Source organism: Micropterus dolomieu, linkage group LG18, assembly GCF_021292245.1.
Source record: "Micropterus dolomieu isolate WLL.071019.BEF.003 ecotype Adirondacks linkage group LG18, ASM2129224v1, whole genome shotgun sequence".
Lineage (NCBI taxonomy): Eukaryota > Metazoa > Chordata > Actinopteri > Centrarchiformes > Centrarchidae > Micropterus > Micropterus dolomieu.
Genome location: NC_060167.1, coordinates 15,407,937 through 15,426,830, shown reverse-complemented (window position 1 = coordinate 15,426,830; position 18,894 = coordinate 15,407,937). Strand labels below are relative to the sequence as shown.

At 38.9% G+C, this 18,894-nt stretch overlaps 1 protein-coding gene across 10 annotated transcripts in view; it reads left to right on the top strand.

Annotated features, from left to right (window-relative positions):
- Positions 1-18,894, top strand: part of LOC123957015 (R3H domain-containing protein 2) — a 74,336-nt gene that overhangs the window by 43,242 nt on the left and 12,200 nt on the right. For 4 of the 10 annotated variants that reach the window (XM_046029605.1, XM_046029610.1, XM_046029606.1 and 1 more), the window contains exons 9-18: positions 464-542; positions 926-985; positions 1,692-1,832; positions 3,936-4,044; positions 5,538-5,633; positions 6,446-6,495; positions 10,352-10,587; positions 11,814-11,980; positions 12,529-12,627; positions 14,645-14,938. In XM_046029605.1, coding sequence (XP_045885561.1) covers positions 464-542; positions 926-985; positions 1,692-1,832; positions 3,936-4,044; positions 5,538-5,633; positions 6,446-6,495; positions 10,352-10,587; positions 11,814-11,980; positions 12,529-12,627; positions 14,645-14,938 — 1,331 coding nt within the window. The remainder of the gene's footprint in view (positions 1-463; positions 543-925; positions 986-1,691; positions 1,833-3,935; positions 4,045-5,537; positions 5,634-6,445; positions 6,496-10,351; positions 10,588-11,813; positions 11,981-12,528; positions 12,628-14,644; positions 14,939-18,894) is intronic. The other 6 variants (XM_046029611.1, XM_046029607.1, XM_046029612.1 and 3 more) reach the window with 5 other exon arrangements.

The window sequence follows — 18,894 nt, the reverse complement described above, 5'->3', positions numbered from 1 at the left end:
TATTATAAATACCCCAACTAATATAATGTCAAGCTAATTTCTCTGGAAGATAATAGGATCCCTCCCTCTTTTTTATTTATTTTTTTTTAATTACCTACCTCACTCCCTCTCTCACCAGAGGCCCTCAGGCATCATTAGACTGAGAGAAGCAGAGATGAACTGGCTTGCCCAACTGTCTAGTGTAGTGGAAAATGATCCCCTGAAGAGTGTGTGTATGCCTGACAGCATAGAAGAACAGCAAGCTGGTGTCTCATGCTATCTGCGTATGTTTATCCTCCATGAACATCCTGTAATGTCGTTGTCGTGTGTTGAGGTGCCATTTTAGGAGCAATGCTCAGCAATATTCTGACTCTGAACACTTTGTGTTACCTGTACTTTACAGAAGTGACAGTTAGTCTCTTATTTTTTTTTTTTTTACCCAAGTCTCTCAACTTTCTCTTCCTCTTGTCTGCCTCTCTCTTAGACTCCAGTCAGGAATACACTGACTCCACGGGCATCGATGTTCATGAGTTTCTGGTCAACACACTGAAAAACAATCCCAGGTACGAAACAGATGATGAACAAAAAAGTGAAAATGAGCTAGATGGGATAGAGCTGATCATTTTACGTTGATTTATTTGGTCAAATACATAGTTGTTTATAAATGGCAAAAACAAAATTAATTTGCCAAGTGTTATGAATGTTAGGGCTGATAATCCGTTAACAGGCAACATGAATGCATCCGGGTGTTTAAAGGACTGACAAAAATGCAGTTTGAAAAAGATGTTGGAAGGATCACCATTGTAATGGAGGTGATACAACCATTATTGTTGGAAGTTTTTATTGCCATACATCATTCCTTTGATCTTTGGCTGGTATGCTCGCTTCACTCCTCACTTGTCCGCTCCTCCCTCTCAACACCCCCCCCTCCCTTTTCGCCCAGCAGGGATCGAATGATGCTGCTCAAACTAGAACAAGATATCCTGGAGTTCATTAATGATGACAAGTAAGCCACGTTCTTCCTAACCACTCTCTTGTATTTAAATTTGGCCCTTCCATGTTCAGTCCTTTTTATTTATAGATTGCCGAGGTAATGAAATAAATATGGCAAGTTGATGTTAGGGAGGAAATTTAGGCTGCTGATATTTCTAGGAAGGACCTTGTGTTCTTCTGTAACCAGTGTTGTTATTAGGCTAATACTGTTATTATTAAGTATTATGATCAAAAATGTCTGAAAGCAGTAAATCATCTAACCTCAAATGAATTGTCTCCAACGTGGGACTTCCTGCTTTTCAAACACCTCAGAATTTGCCAAAACTACCTGAAACTTTTTTTAGAGAGGATAATTCTTGTGGGAAGCAAGACCGCAGAGAAGATACAGTATTACAGGAGTTACAAATGGGTCATAATTTGAGTATTAACCACTGTTCTTTAGAAATGTCTGGTACACAATTTTGTGTGAAAGGGGATGTTGTTTCAGACAGCCTGGTGAAACATCGCAGAATCCCATTAGAATGCATTTCCATCCATTTATTTTTACATAGAACAAACACAAGAGGGTTGTGTTCTCAAAATATTTGAAATGCAACAAAGAAATGTACACTTCCTGAATAGATATGACACCATTCAACAAAAAGAAAAGTAATTTAGCAATTCATTGCAGTATACTGTGAAAATAACATATGCTGCTTACAACTTTGTCTCCCCTCTAGTAACCAATATAAGAAGTTTCCTCAGATGACTTCTTATCACCGTATGCTGCTGCACCGTGTGGCTGCCTACTTCGGCATGGACCACAATGTGGATCAGACAGGCAAGGCTGTTATCATCAACAAGACGGGCAACACACGCATGTGAGTGTAGTTCCTGACTTTGGTCCAGTCTTCAACAGCTGCAGTCTAAAGTCTACAGGAAACTTGATCTGGAATTTTTTTTTTTTTCAAAATCTTTATATAGGTATGCACAGAATGTACTGAGTTTAAAACGCTAAAGAAATGCCATTTATTCTCATCTTTCCAGATACCAAGATTGTAATGGTGTCAATAGGGGTTATTGTAGGAGCTATATATGCAAATTAAATCCAGAAGGCTACATAAATAATGTGATTTAAACACACAATAACAGGCCAACATTGCTGCGATAACACAGGAACCGCAGCCATGAACTCTGTTTGAACAATCTGAACCACAAATTTGACAGACTAGCAACGAAAAAAGTTTTTTTTCTGCTGAAAGCGGACACAGTATCAAAATACCTGAGAAATGAAGGCAGCTTCAGTCCTGCATGCATCTAAACTAATCAACACAACCACACAGTATGCTTATCACACTGTGTGTGAACTCGAGACAGAGAGGATGTTAATTTAGAAGCTGTTTAAGTTAGGTTATACCCCACAGCTTTTGGGGAGAAGGTGTATGTAGGTAGTAGTTAAGTTATTTTGCAAAAACATACCTGTTGCCAAAGAACCAACATTTTGCCTTGACTCCTGGCTGAAATGTGTGATGCGTTTTACAAATATATATAACTTATCTTCCTTCCTCAGAATAAGTTACTTGGACATTTTATGGTGAAATAATCTGCCAAATGGACAGATTTTACCGTAATAGTCTTTGATTTTTGGGCAAGTCATAATTCTTTCAACTCTTAACTATCTAACACAGTGTAAAGTATTCCATATTTAGAAAGTCTCATGTCTGAAATTAATGAATTTGCATTGTATCCTAGCCAGGAAATAACGGTGTTAAATCTATAATGTAAAACAGTAAGGCAATCGGTTAATAGTAATTGATGACAAATCTAGGGATGTTACAAATTTATGATTTTAAGTTTCCTATATCAACACTTCTTCTATTCTTCTTCTATTTCTACTAACAGTAGTAGTGTTGTAGTACTCAAGACCGGTCTTGAGACCACTTTTTGATGGTCTTAGTCTCGTCTCGGACTCAACCACATTTGCACTCGGTCTTGGACATTGAGGACTCTGGATTTTATTTCAAAACCAGTCAAGACCATAACATATCAATACCAATAAATTGCTTTTGCATTGTCTGATTTATTTGTTAACATCCTAACTTTGATCGGATGTAAAATGTCTTGCTTCAAATTCAACAAATAACCCTAATTAAAAATGCGTTGTTGCCGTTAACAACGGTCACCCATCCCCGTGATGTTAAGCATGGAAAAGGAGTATTGAATAAAGATGCTTAAGTTGATTTCAGCTCTTAGTGTTAGTGTTTGTATGTGGGTGTTTTAATGGGAATGTGGATCTTTCAGATCAATTTGAGAAGTACCTATGATCTGGTTCCACATTTTAGTGTGTGTCATGTAATGTGGGGAACTGGTCTTGGTCTTGACTCAGTCTCGCCCTCCCTCGGTCTTGGTCTCGACTTGGTCTCAGCTCCTAAAATTCTTGGTCTTCAAACCTTTATTTATCCAGGATAAATAAACTCCTGGAGATTAAAAATCTCTTTTACAAGAGTGTCCTGGCAAGTGGAGTCTTGTCTCGGTCTCGATAGACTCTGGTCTTGGTCTTGACTTGGTCTCGGTTTGGGCGGTCATACACAGTAAATCTGGAAACCTTCACTAATTGTAATCAACTTTTTATGCAGAACAACTTTTCTTGCCTTACAAGAAAAATGGCAATAGGTTTGTCAGATGATAATGCTTGTGTTGATGTTAACAGCAGTCAGATGCACCTTAACAGTTAGTCTTCCACATGAATGGATGAGGATATGTAAAGGCATACGGTGGCAAATCATGAAACTTACAAGTTTAAAAACACAGATTTAACATAATGATTTAGAACTACTATCATTGCCACAATAACAGTTAAAACTGTTGTTTTTTTCCTAGTACTCTTTCCTACTTCTTTCTGCAATGCAGTCAAATGTTATGTTTTGTCTATTTTTCTTTTAGGATGTTAAAAAGCATGCCTTTTGTCTTTGTACTTTCTACAGCCCAGAACAAAGGTTCTCTGAACACATCAAAGATGAACGTAACATGGACTTCCAGAAGAAATTCATCCTTAAGAGAGATGATGCCAGCATGGACAAGGATGATAATCAGGTAGGCTGCATTGTATACCATGACATTTATTAATTAACTACGTTTAAAAATTGAAGAGTGTCGTCCTAGCATGTCCCTTCCCTTTATACTGACATATTTTTGTAGTTACAACCATCAGTTTGCTGTGGGATTATCTCATGTATTTTTCAAAAGGACCTTAAAACCTACAATTAAGTCTGCATTTTTGAGACGGTGGTCCTTTTTTTTTTCCTTTTCAGTGTGTAAGAGCATGCAGGGTTTGAACAGGGTTTACTGTACATTATTGTAGTTAAACATTTGGCAGGTGGGTGTGAAACAGCGTCAGTTCCAACAGAGATTGAAAATGGCATGTGGAAGGCGATTTTAGGAATCTATAATAGAGCACAACTGATAAATCGGCATGCTGATATAATCAGCCGATATGACACAGCAACAAAACACAGCAATCAGCTGTGCTTTTGTTCGAAGTACTATTTTAAACAAGCTTATATTTTCAACTGCATTATGTCATGTTATCTTTGTAAGGTCTCATAACTACACATGACAAATGTTAGGGATAATCTTTGTTTATGTACTGAAAGACAAGATTGTTAGATTGTTGATGAATAAAAATTAGAACTGGAGATGATACCACTTTTTCATTTCCAATACCAGCAACACCAACACTCAGAGTGAACTAAACTATTAATAAAGCCATTCACATGTAGTAAACTTCCATGTTCCTGTCTTTCAAAATGACACACAGTTGACAGTATTCATTTTGCAATACCTTAACTCCATTGCTTCTTATTCTCTGTCTTTGAGCCACAAAATTGCTTAGCCTGGGGCTGTGCTTTTTGCAATTCAAGACCTGACTATCCACTGTGCTGTCAGACTTAGTATTGACAAAAGATACACATGTTAGCTGTTTGTCAGCTATAAAACTCAGAACTGCAACATTTTCTATTCCTTTCAAAATGAACATAATACCTTGCTTGTACAGCCGTGTGGCAGTTTCTGAGGTTTTCAGTTTAGCATCGAAACACGTTGTTTTCAACCACGGAAACATGGTTTGATCATTATAATAAAAAATAATAAATTTAATCATTTTTTATCAACTCTGCTTGTGTTGTTGCTGTCTGAAGGAAGTTTCTCACACTTCTTCATTCCTTCCAACAATGTTTGTTTTAAGCATTGACACTTTTCTTTGGCGCCTAATGCATCTACATATTTGTCATATCCCTTTTGTAGAATGATTCTGTTCTATCACGTTTGTGGTGTTAAACCTTCCCACGCTGATTCCGCCCCTCAAAACACTCATTTAGCACAGTTTCCATTCTGTTATGTTTTGACAGCAGGCAGCTGCTCTCCCTCTCATTCTACTGTTATCATGTGACTTGTTGCTACTTACATTTACAGGAGGTCGCGCTAACTGTGGCTATACAAGTATTTACATAAAATATCAGAATGTACTTGTGCATTTTGAAGATTAGATATTAGAATTTTTCCAATACCATTCTTTTATCAAATTTTAGATCCGTGTGCCACTGCAGGACGGGCGACGTAGCAAGTCCATTGAAGAGCGAGAGGAAGAATATCAGCGGGTACGAGACCGGATCTTTGCCCGAGAAGTAAGTATTGGACCTGGACAGGGTAACAAACATTGGGAAGGACAATCCATTTCTCAGTCATTAAATGTTACCATTGACTCCTAGTGAGAAGGCAGTATTTCTTAATTAGAGAAGAATCAGAACGGCGTTAATGTGATGCGTTAATATAAAGCAGTCTCTTCTTGCCACTCCTAATCACAGGGCACGCAGTGTTTCCCACAGAATGACAGTGTAACTGTGGCGCGGGGGGGTTGACTATCACTTTTCTAATGTTAACATAGCTGTCCTAGGCTAGTAGCTAGACTACTTGCTAATAACTTTTTTGAGGTGGGTCTCTTACATTGACTTTGTGTTGGACAGATTTGTCTAAAGGTGTGTTCCGTTGTCAATGTGTGCGCGCGAAAGAGAGAGAGACTGAGCGAGAGGTGCTGAGCGAATATATGCGCTGCGTGCAGCTCTGTACCCAATTACGAGTTTACCCATTTTAAACCGTAAAAAACAAATGAAAATGAAAATCTATATGTGGCGGTCACCGTTGATGATGTGGTGGCCGCCACAAATAAATTAATATGTGAGAAACACTGGTGCATGTGTGTGAGTTGTAAACAGCTCATTTGAAAAGTGATTTTTATTGTAATACTTTTTAGAGATAGGAAGAGGTAAAACTACACAGTAATTGGCAAGAAAAGAGCAGATTACAGAAAGAAAGACTGCACTGTATGTCACACTTTACATCCTAAATACATCTGATGTTAAACTTGAATAAAGGTTGATGGGCAAAGATTGTTGGTCTTAAGTGCTACTTGATGAATGAAGCATTTCATAATGTGCAGGTGTCCTTTTTTTTACAGTCCTCTCAAAATGGATACATCAACGACAACAGGTAAGACCATGCATACCACTGGAGAGTGTGTGCAGTTTATAAGACTCCATCCTTGCCACCTTCCCCCTTAAAGCTACAGTATGATTGTTAGGTTTCAGTCATGAAAGGCAGGAGGCTGTAGACCCATAAACATAACACATTTTACAGGTTATACATTGATTCTCTGTGCAAATCTGACCACTTCTTAATCCAGCCCATACAAAAGTTTGATGGAGTTGACTTCAAACAACATTTAGTTTTAAAAGACACTTTCATTGCAAGGCAAATGATCAATATGCATTTGCTGATGTTTCTCTCCTGTGCCAAAAATTCAAGGGTTCTTCTATGCAAAACTGTCTGTTATGCTAAACCGTGTTTAAGAAAGATTTGTAGGTAGTGGACAAACAAATGTTTTCTAGAAATAAGGTAGCTCACACAGCAGTTACTGCCTCTATCCCTAGGCAGCCTGGCCATTGAAGTTAAAAGATTAGGACATAATATGCTGAGAGAGAGAGAGAGAGAGAGAGAGGAAGCGTGGGCTTTTCAACAGTCAGTTTTTTGCCTTGTGTGCGTTATTTTTTTCCCTTCTTCTCAGAGGTGAAAGTTCTGCACTGTGCCTACCTCTTCCTCCCCTCTTTATCCCACCCTCCCCTAAACCCCATCCTGTTCTCCAATCCAGTCCTGTAACCTTAGCATTTTCTCCTAATGTTAACCCCAACAGACTTTCCACTGAGGGCTACTGCTCTAGCTCTCAAAAGAGGAGGCAGATCTTTAGGTATTGGGGTGCTGCTGACTTTGACTTGTGTGTTGCCATGCCCATTATTTGAAAGTGGTTTGGTGATGATAGTGGTGACTTGTGGTGGTTTTAATATCTTTGCTTGACATAGTCGGCTGATTGATGGCTATTCCAGAATTGCACCGTGGGGCTTCCCATGGCCCATGCATGGCTGCTTTGTGGTTTCACTGGGGACTGACTGACCTACTTACCTTTCCACCCATCCACCGTCAACTACATTTCTTTATATGAAGTAACCGCATCACTTCCACAGTAACCTGTTTGTTTTGTGGTCGACATAGTTCTGTAGTTTTTTCTTAACGTGTCACCTGTTGCATAGTAGCACATACAAATATGTAAGAGGTGCATAAATGGAATAGTGCTGTAAAGAGACTGTAAAGAAAAGACCGTGTTTTGCTTCAAGTGCAAAAGAGCTGCACCTGACAATTATTTTCATCGATTAATCTTCTGATTATTTTCTGGATAAATTTTTTGGTTCTGTAAAATATCAGACAGTGGTGGGAAAAGTCATCACAATTTCTCAAAGCGCAATTTGACATGTTTGTGTTGCTTTTTGTTGTCCGACCAGCAAGCCAAATCCAAAGATATTCAGTTTACTATTGTAGAGGACTAAGAAAACCAGCGAATATTCACATTTTAGAAGCGGTAAACAGTTATGTTAAGCATTTGTTTTTCTTAAAAAACTACTTAAATTATTAATTGATATTTAAAAGTGTGAGGTTGTCAAATATAGACCGCAGTAGCCTCAGCTATAATCCAATCTGGGACCCTTGTTGCATCTCTCTTCCTCGTTTCCTCTATTGCTGTCTAATAAAGGTTTCAGATCTAGAATGCAACAATATATAATGTTTTTGTCATTTTCAAGTATGTTCTATACATTCTGTTTGTTTCTTGTGTGCGCCATGTTATTTAGAGGCTTGAAGATTAGCTTTTAGCAATAGCCTTCCTTTTTTCTTTTTTTTTACGTTTTTATCTTCAGCCTTTGAACCATCCCATTTCAGGTGTCTTTATGAATTCCTGTCTGACTTTTATTTGTGCTACTTGCAGAAATTTCATTGGAGGTTGACATGTAATCTAATATAGCACTTATAATTAGTTTGAAGCTTTTTACATTTCAACTAAAAATGAGCTTAACATCCCAGCCCTAGGATTCATATAAAGTATACTTGTTAAACTTTACAGAATACATGCTGTTAAACTAAGAACGCCATTAAACCCCAGACTTCACCAAAACAAGAAGCTCTTATGTGAGCCTCCTTATAAAAACAGAGTGAAGGCAGGACATAACAACAACAGCCTAGCTTCCCTGCTTTCCCCTCTTTGTGCGTGTGATGGGGAATGCTGTCGTGAGGAGAGAGTGGAGATGAAGTATCATGTGATCAACAGCAGAATTCCTCCTCCTCTTCTTCCTCCCGCTCATCCTGCTCTCATCTTTGTCTGCAGAGCAAAGCGAACGAGAGTGCGCCTCCCTTTACAGAGCACCCACCCTTCCTTAAAATAGGCTGTGCCAAGAGAGGACTCAAAATAGATCCTCCATTAATTACAGTCTCCCTGAAATATTTATCAGCCTCAGCCACCTTCAAACACCACTCACTATTACTAGGGTTTTACAACCCATACCGCATCCCAGTTCTCGTCATGGAGATTCCCACAATCAGCCTCACATGTTTTGAATTCATCTTGTTCTCTCAACTCGGACGTACTCTGTGCATATCCCTCTTCCAGTTCTCAGAGGATGAAAAAAGCAAGTGTTTACAGCTGACTAAGCTGTTTTTTTTTAGTTTACTCTGCCGTCCTCAATGCAGAGTTGTAGGTATCTGTTCACAAGCAAGGCTTTCTATCTACATTCAACCTAATGCCACACCACAGTATGTATAGCACATTTTTCTGTTGTGAATTTCATTTTTCTTTCAAAGTTATTTATAAGCACAATGACATTCAAATGGAGCAGTAATATTCTTAATGCTGATATGTCAATGGCAGACCCAACCATTCACTTGTGATGGAGGGGTTTCCCCAGAGTGGTGGTTACGCTTACAGTGTGATCATTGGTTTTCTTGGCAGCTGCCCTTATCCAGGGTGACAGCATCACAGCAGCACAATGAGTGTGTATACGGCAATATAGTTAAAAGAACCATAGTGGTGAACCAGTGGTAGCAAGTGGTTATTTTGTAGATAGTGTGTGTGAGTCTGAGTGTTGATGTACATCTGCTTTTACTGTCTTGAGTGTTGATGTACATTTGGTATTCATTTGCAGGTGTATGTGTGTCTATTTCTATGTAATTTCTTGTCTATTAATAAAAAGTATCTTACGCGCATGTGTTGCTGTTTATCTGTATTCAAATATATAATACCTATGTATGCAAGTACTCATTCTGTAAAGTCCTTTATGTGAATATTGTCTCCAGTCTTAGATGGTTTGTTTGTTGAATTCATGGAAATTTGTATCACCCAGTGTCACTGTACTATCCTCTTACACCCCCAGTGTTGATTGTCTGGAGCATCTTTACTCCCTGCATGTATGTTTTCCTATGTGGATGGGGGGGTGTGTGTGTGTGTGTGTGTGTGGTCGGTCATATGTTTAAATTGGAAATAATATTGTTTGGTGGTTTGTTGCCTGATTTGTATTGTGGTTTCACTAAACCAGCCAATTTGCATCTGTGTTGAATGCCCCATCCTAAAGCCTGTCACACTGTGTGTCCTCTCTACCTGCTGATGACCTTACTGTGCTCTTCTGCTTCTGCTCTCCCCTCTCTTATTTTTTCTATGACTATCCTTCCGTTTCTGTTACCACCTACATTGTTCTCTGCTTAAAATTCTCCTATGTGCACATCTTCCCCTTTTCTAAATATTCCTCACCCTACACATATACATTTTTGTCTCCCTTCTCCTCTGAGTTCTTCTTTCTTTCCACTCCAACTCTGCTCACATCTCTCACTTGCTACTTCTTAACTCTTCTTGCTTTAACTTTTTTGTTTCTTTACCTCTTAATTTTCCCCCTTTACTGCGTGTATTCCCATTTTATCCCCATCATTTCATCTCTTTATCTCTCTTTATCGTCCTCGTTCTGTCTTCTCTCAGAGGGAACCGTGAGAGCTCCAGTAGGGCATCTAGCAGTCGTCAAAGCAGCACAGACAGTGACATGAAGTGCCTGGAGCCACGGCCCTGGAGCAGCACCGACTCAGACAGCTCCAACCGCACCCTCCGGCCGCCCGTCACTAAGGCTAGCAGCTTCTCTGGCATCTCCATCCTTACCAGAGGGGATAGCCTTGGCAGCAACAAAGGCTCCCAGGGAAGCTGCAAAGGCTCTCGCTCTGGTAAGGACTGAAGGAAAGTTTAGGGGAAAAGGAGAGACAGTTAGTGTATGTCATAAAGGCGAGCGTTCGCCAACTGAAGCACTAGCTTTTACTATTCATTATAATTCTTGCTACTTTAAGTGAAGCAAGCAGATCATGAATAAAATGCATCACCTTGAGTCGTGTAGGCTATATTTTACATATAGTGTGAAGTCATAATGTAGATATGACTTCATTGTAATTAGAAAAAATGTAGTATAGAGTATAAAACTACACTGATTATAAGACAAACCCCCTAATCACTGTTTCTTGTAAAAGGAATTTTTGAAGATACAAAACACTTTTAGTCCTGTTGGAAAAGTTTCCTTTAAGATACTACTGGTCCAAGGGAAAAAAAAGTCCTCACCCTTGAAGCCCTTTCTCTTGAAAAGTGAAACATGGTTTACTTCTCATAAAGCACAAAGTAAATCCGATATTTGTTTAGCTTGTCTATCGGTTGCATATTCACACTCTCTCCTGTCAGGCTCTTAGAAGCAGTCTGAAATATTTTCTCTAGCTGGTAGCATTTTTCTTTTTGAGCTCCTCATTGTTAAATTGACAATGTTAAAATGACACCCGTTACCTTTGGCTGGTCGACAGATGATTAAGTCCTTGCAGTTTCTGCAGGAAAGTTGTCAGGAGACACGCTCGGCCCATTTTCACGCAGCAGCAGCAGTACCTTGACTAAGGGTCTGTACATGGTCGAATAGAACTAGTTTTGATGATGGTTTATTCGACCAACAAGCCATAATGCAACACTCTCTGCATGAGCCAGTGTTACACCAGTGCTCGTCCTTGAATATAATGCAACCCCAACTTTTTCAAATGTAATATCCAGAAAACAATGTTATGATATATTCAGTTCAATATGGTATTTTGTTTTTTGAACTGTACTCAACTTTCCCAGCAGGAATAATTTATTTCATATTTTATTCAATAATTAACACAAGGCCTAAAACATTTGGACTAGAGGGATGCTTCACCTCTTGCTGGAATGTTAACTTGAGTTAAGTGGCCCTGGAAACTTAAATTATGTTGTAAAATAGAGGATAATGCAAGAAAAAACACATTAATATAACTACAGAATTTTATTTTTGTATGACAAAATTATTTTGATTAGGATTGGTGGGTTAACCATGTTGATCAGAGCCAAAATTAATATACAAAATTATTCCCTGTATCAATCATGTTTTCTTCTGCATCACTAGGCCTGCCCCTAGTCAGTCCTGATGTGTGTCCCCCACCTGCAGCCTCCCAGTCTAGCCGTAGCCTACTACCCTGCCCATCACAACAGCCACAGCCTCCGCCTCCGCCTCAGACTGCCCTGCTGCCCACCCCGCAGCAACACCCCATGGGCAACCACATGATTGCTCAGGTATGTACCTCCACTACCTGCATTTATGTCAACCATATCAGTAAAAACAAAGACACACTTTCAAGTTACAGAGGATGTACTTACTGTTCTGGTGGCATATTTAGTGATCTTTTGTCCACCTTCCTCCTCTACATTGGGTTGGTAATTAAATGAATGTTGTGCTTGAGGCTGAATCTGGCGATATCTAAGGAAAAGGTACTTTGAGCAACAGTATAAAAGTTATTGATAGTCATTGACAACATATCTAATGACCGCCATTTGCTCTCTTGTTTCTCTCTGCGTGGCTGTAATTACGTTTCATTTAGTTGAGTTTTATTGCTGTTGTATAATATTTAGAAACTAAATTTGATTTCCATTTCTATCCATCTGTTCATTAACAACTTTTCCTCTGTGTTCTAACCCGCATCTCTGTCTTTTGTCTTAATTTCTCTTTATTCCCTTCTTTCCATCTGCTTCTGACACCCTCCCTCTCACTGGTGCTCTCGCTCTCTCTCGCTCTACTCTGCTCTGCCTCTTTATTTCCTCCCTCTTTCTGGTGGTGTGCATAGCCGGTGGCATCTCTGCAGCCCTCTCAGCCTGTCTCCTACTCCAGCCCTTCCTGCCCCCAGGTTCTCCTGCCAGTTTCTCCTCCCCAGCAGTACACAATGGTACTGACACCTCTTGTAGCTTCACCTCTACATATTAATTTAGTAAAAGGTGGGGTATGCAATGCTAATCCAGTACACCTGTATTTTTTTTTTTTTGTCAAATGCAGCGAGTATATCCTCACGACCCACAAGCTGTCCATTCTGTGTGTGTGTGTGTACAGGAAAAGAATCCAGTGTTTGTACTCTGCCCTAGCTCTGTAAATGGAAAAGAAAGTGGCTCACACCGAACCACACAACCCTATTCCGGCCTTTTCAGCCATGATTTATGTGTCAGATAACGTTAAATGACTTGCCCATGGACATTCAGCTTACTTTCTACTTCTTCAAGACATGCAGTTGTTGTTGTGATGTTAGCTATTGTCGCAGGACAGTTGTGAGTATTGCTGTCTGTAGCTGGTGTGCTATCTCTGGGAAATTCTTTTCCTCTCTGCATGATAGCTTCGCAGCAACAATAGCGACAGTTTGCGAACCCACAATTTAGCTTATGCTAATGACATTACTTGCGGTGTCATTGTTCGCTATATATCATGGTATTTGTCATCGTAGTGGATTTCTCCTAAATTGCATACCACACCTTTAAAGACTGCATTACTGACACCCTCATACTTTGCATTTAGCTATTGCTGTATTCTGCAAGACACTTCAACTCTCATACCCTGCTCTCGTTCATATTAGTTAGGATGAATTATGCCTTTGCTGCTCTGAACCATTCAGGTATTACTTTTTCTTCAGGCTGTGTAATAATCTGTGTGCTCTTCCATTTGATTGGCTGCATGTTCATTAAGCAAATGAATGAATAAGCAAAAGTGATTTGCTCTGACCAAAAAAGTGTACTTTATTTTGGCAGTTGTAATGATATATAAACTTTTGTTTCCTTGTGATGTGAAAGAATATTTTTAATCCTCCAAGCACCTATTACCAAAGTAGTGTATTATTTTTTTCGGAAGCTAATTACTGTCACACATTCTACAAATGTGCACAGACATGTGTTAAGAATTTGCAAAACTCAATGTATTTGAGCCACTGTAACCCTAACCCTCACAAACTCATATGGAAACATATCTGATTTTTAATTTTGAGAAACATTTAAATATGATTGTCATCCTATTAGACTGACTAACAGTTGACAATTGTGTTTACATTCTGTAATATTTATATCTTAAATAATTTAATTAACTTTATATATATATATATATATATATATATATTAATTTTTTTTTTTTATTGCAGTGCTCTCATCCTAATCAGCCAAGAACATGTTCTGCCACATGAGCAGCAACCTGATGAGTGTTCGTATAGACCCTGACCTTAAAGGAACTAAAGTGTTTTCAGAAATATACTTGTTTTCTGTCAAACCCACAGTCGGATGTGAAGATCCAACAACTTACAAAATTTGTCATAGGCATTATCTCGCAATCTAGCCAAACAGTCTTATTGTACTGGATGCAAAGGGATTACATTTATATTGATTCTCTCATCTGACTCTTAGTAAGATGGTAGATGGGTATTTTCCAAAATGCTGATGTTCCTTTAATACTCGTGTCTCCATTGCTCTCACACTTTTTCTAATGTAGCATTATGACTTGAGTAATGAATCACTCAGATCTCACTTAGACCTTACACAACTTCACAAGAGGCACTGACATATAAATACTTGTAGCAAACAGGTCTGCAACCAATTTGAAGTGATCTATAACTTTATATACAGATGTATAAAGCTATAGAGCATGACCTGTAACTTTATATATCTGTAGATAATGCAAATAGTGACTTGGTATAATGCACTTTTTAGTTAATGGTATGAATTAAAAAGTGCATTAAATATTAAGTCAATGTGTAGATGTTTTTCTAGTTAATGACTAGGAAATGGCCAACAATGCCTGCTAGTGTTTCAGAGTATTTGAGCAGTATTTGCAGTTCAATTCAATACTGTGTAATCTGGATACATACTAATAGTTTTGTATTTAGTGTAATAGTAATTAAAACCCACCAGTGACATCATTCCCATTTCTCACAGGGAGAAGAGCTAGCACCCCAGTTCAGCCAGATGACGCTGAGTCGGCAGGGCTCCAGTGAGAACCCTGAGCCTCCCCCAATGTATCAGCCTCCTCCCACGGTGCTGTCCCAGCACCCCCCTCCTCAGACCAGCTACATCATGGCTACCACAGGTCAGCCTATGCCGCCACCGTCTGGCTACCAGCCTGCCACTGGACATCCTCATCCTCCTCCTCCACCACCTCCTCCATCCCAGCCCGTTATGCAGGCCCCACCACCCCCACAAGGCTACATGCAGGCCCCTCCACCTCAACAGGTATGTCATTCCCCACAGCTTGTGAGATGAAGACGTCAGACAATTTCCTTAGGGTACCAGATATAATGGGAGTCTCTCAGAAAGTGATAGATGATATATGAGTGAAATATTTTATTACAGTTTTGATTTTAGGGTTTTTAACTTGTTTTGAAAGACTTTAAATGTTTCATAGGGCTAAGAAATAATTTAGAGCATTTAAAAGTCACACAGGGCATGCATAATAGTGATGTGGGTTTCTGGGGGCCGATGCTAATATTAAAGTTTTTTTAAAATTATTTGAATAATAGACCGCTTTCCTGTATAAACTACACTTAGAACAGGCCGATACTGAAAGCTGTTCTGTTTGTGGGCTATAATACCTTTTCCTAAATGGATTATGTTAATGAAATAGATTAGTCTCAAAAACTTAAAATGTAAACAATTACACATCAATAATTATGTGCTGCTAGAAGTTGCAACTTTTTCAGCCATCTGTAAACAGAGAGAGTGACAGAGAATAAACGTGTAAGGTACAATGTGTATTAATCTGCTCTAATGCATAACCCACGAAAGATTCTAGGAAAACAGTGACACTCTCACTTCCACCAGAGTTATAATGCTAGCCTGTGAAATGGTTTGTAGAGGTCTGATGTCTGTCTTACTGATGAAGAATTGCTTGATTTATATTACGACAGGTGTAAAGTGGCAAAAACACTGAGCTAACCAAAGACTCAGCTCACTTTTGAAGTACAATTAAATAGATTAACGTATTTTAACTTTATCAATGTATTTTGTTTGGTATCTTGACTAAATGCATTTCTTTGTCCCTCTCCAGTCAAAAATCTGCTTCTTGTTGTTACTTAATCTTGGATGTTGTTAACCTCACTGAGCAGAATGATGTACAGTATGTGCATAGGTTCTGACAACAATGTGTCTTTTGTCATGAAACATGTCTGGAAAGTTGACTCATTCTGGTCTAACTCTTACCCCCACCCATCCCAGCGTTCCGCGGGACCACTCTTTACTAGCTTGCCAGTCTCCACATCTAAAAAGGTTGAAAGCCCCTACTTTAGAGCATTCACTTTATTTGATGAGAGTTACATTGCTGTTGTGGACAAACACAAATTCCAGGAATAGCTGATGACATTTTCCCTTTAATTTCTGGCAACAGGGATTTTATGGGGGAACTTTAATGTGTAGTGGAAGAATTCAAGTGGTTTATTCCGTCAATTTTAATTAATTTCAAACGCAGACAGTGTCTCCGATCATTTCAGACTGTTCCTCCTTCCCTCATTTTTTTGCCACTGTGGAGGATTGTGTTCCTTACACCTCATTGTAATGAGCGTTAATGTAAAGATTTGGTGATGAAAGTGAAGGGTACACAGTGTGATCAACATCAAGTAAAACCCAGTGAGTGATAAGTCATCAGTCATCTTCCTCTACAGTAAAAGTGTAGATGGAAGTAACTTGTGTTAGTCTTTGTAATAAGACATCTGAGATACACATCATAACTAAGCTGCATAACTACGCTTGCTGGTGCTTCTGTTTCCCAGTGAGTAATGGTTTTCCTGGTACAAGGAAATAATAACTGGATTTTTTGGCAATGGCTCAGGCTAGTTGGTCTCACAATAAATACATTGTTTCTATGTAGTATATTTGCTGACTATGGCAGAGGTACGCCACTCACCTCTGATTACACAATTACCAAAAAAATGACCATCACAACCAGTGTTGGGAGTAACATATTACAAAAGTAACTCAATTACAGTAATGTATTGTTTTTTGCTGTAACGCAGTAATATAACGCATTACAAAAAATAAAAAATAAATAAATAATACAGGTTACAATCTCAGTAACGCGCATTACAATGCCTTTTAACCCATTGTGTGTGTGTGTGTGTGTTTTTTAATAATTCACCAACACCGAGAAACATTTCGGCACCAGAAAAACAAATACATGAGTAGAAGGGTAACATTATTACCTGTTACTGGAATCCGATGGTAGAGATTGTAGGCAGGGTGCTATTAATCAGAAGGTTAATTTTTATGACAAAGACCCACCCAATCTGCAGATATAACTCTGCACATCACTAGAACCCACCTATGCAGGCAGATCTTACTATGAGAATAATGCTCCCATTAAACAGCAGTGAAAGTAGTGTAAAACATTACAATTCAGAGACAGTAAAATTGTAATATAACTAATTACTCTCAGATGACAGTAACTAGTAATAACGTATTACATTTGGAAGAAACTTAACCAACACTGATCACAACCTATGTACCAATGACAATAAGAGATGGCAATGCATCTTGAAAGCAGGTTGATCATACCCCCTTTGTCTCCAACCTTCTCTTCTCTGTAAAAACTGTAATGCTTTATTTTAAAGGGCTGTTCTTTCTGCGTTCCCTGGAAAGCACTGTTCAATTTTGTATTAATTCTAGTGAAAGGACATATTTCCATGGAAGAACTGCTTCATTTAAACATTTCTTCATTATTAATTTATTTTTGGAAACTTAATTCTTAAAATATGTTGAATTGAAATGTATGTTCCTGCATTGCACTGACTGAAAGACTAGGTTACACTACCTTAGCAATTAATGTGAAGTGTACCAAGGTTAACACCTTGGGACAATTACCAGCCAGTAAAATAACACGTTACAGTAACAAACTATCGAGTGATGCATGAATGCCATAAATATCACAAATGAAAAAGATCTTTCTTTTATAAACTTGCAGTAAGGTGTTACATTTCAGTGATGTGATTACTGTGAAGGAGCAGGATTCACCCGGTGGGAAGTTTGGCCCTCACACTCAGAGCACTGTGCATCACCTTCACAAGCCCGGTCTCAGTCAGTCAGCTAACCTGTCACATTTTTCCGATTGCAGAGGCGGTGACAGTAATGCATTCTCTCACTCTCTGTCCCTCACACGCTTCCTTCCCTCCCTCAGGCTTTTACTTGAATCCATAAATTGGTTAATATAATTCATTTGTGGAGAGAGAACTAAATTGACCTGGCCATTTAACACCCTGTGGGAGACATTAGCCCCTGTAATGTTGTAAAGGGAGATAGTCTGTTTAGAGGTAGAGTTTTTAATAGTAACTCAAGTGTCCGTTTAAAATATTTTTTATTAGCAATAGTGTTGTGGTCATATGCAGGGAATCTGGGGTCAGTAGTATCAGTCCCCTTAAAGCAGCAGTATTGAATTCTGTAAATTATAACTTTCTTTCAATTTGCTAAAAATGTCATTAAATCCTGACTGTAGAACATGAGAAAGATAATCCTCTGGTTCCTCCTACTACTCCTAATGCCATTTGCAAGAATCCACCACTCCCTGAACAAAACCAATCAGAGCCAGGAGGGGTCTCTAACGCAGTGTCAGTTACTGCTTGTGCACACACTGCGAAGTCCCCCTCCTTGCACATGCTCTCACTAAGTCAAGCTCAGCATCTTCAGCTCGTGGCTTCAGAGGTTTTGCAAACACAACCACTGAGAAACAACCACAAGTCATGAAGAATTGCCCATCCCTCCTTTGCCAACAACAGCGTATAGTACAAAACATGGGTGTAAAACATTACCTCCCCCGTGCAACTGGTGTGCATGTTTTTGACCAAACTGTCAGAAGCCAACTCCATGAGTGTGGCATGATGATTTTGCCATTGACTGTTGTTGCGTAATTTTTTTTTTCACAATGCACAGTAAATATTTTGAACTGTTTTGTTCATCGAGATCTGATGTGTGTTTTAAATGTCCCCTTAATTTTTTTGTAATGACTCTGCACTGTAAAACCTTTTTACTTTTCCATCTTATTCCCTGTTTTGTGTCTGTTTATTACTCTCATTATCTGCGCTTTAATTTTGTAGTTCAAAGCTCTGACCTACATAGACGGTGTCTTTTTATGCCTTTTATCACCCTACACACCATCCTATATTATTCTTGTTCTTGGATCTCCAGACTTGCATAAACAGCATTGG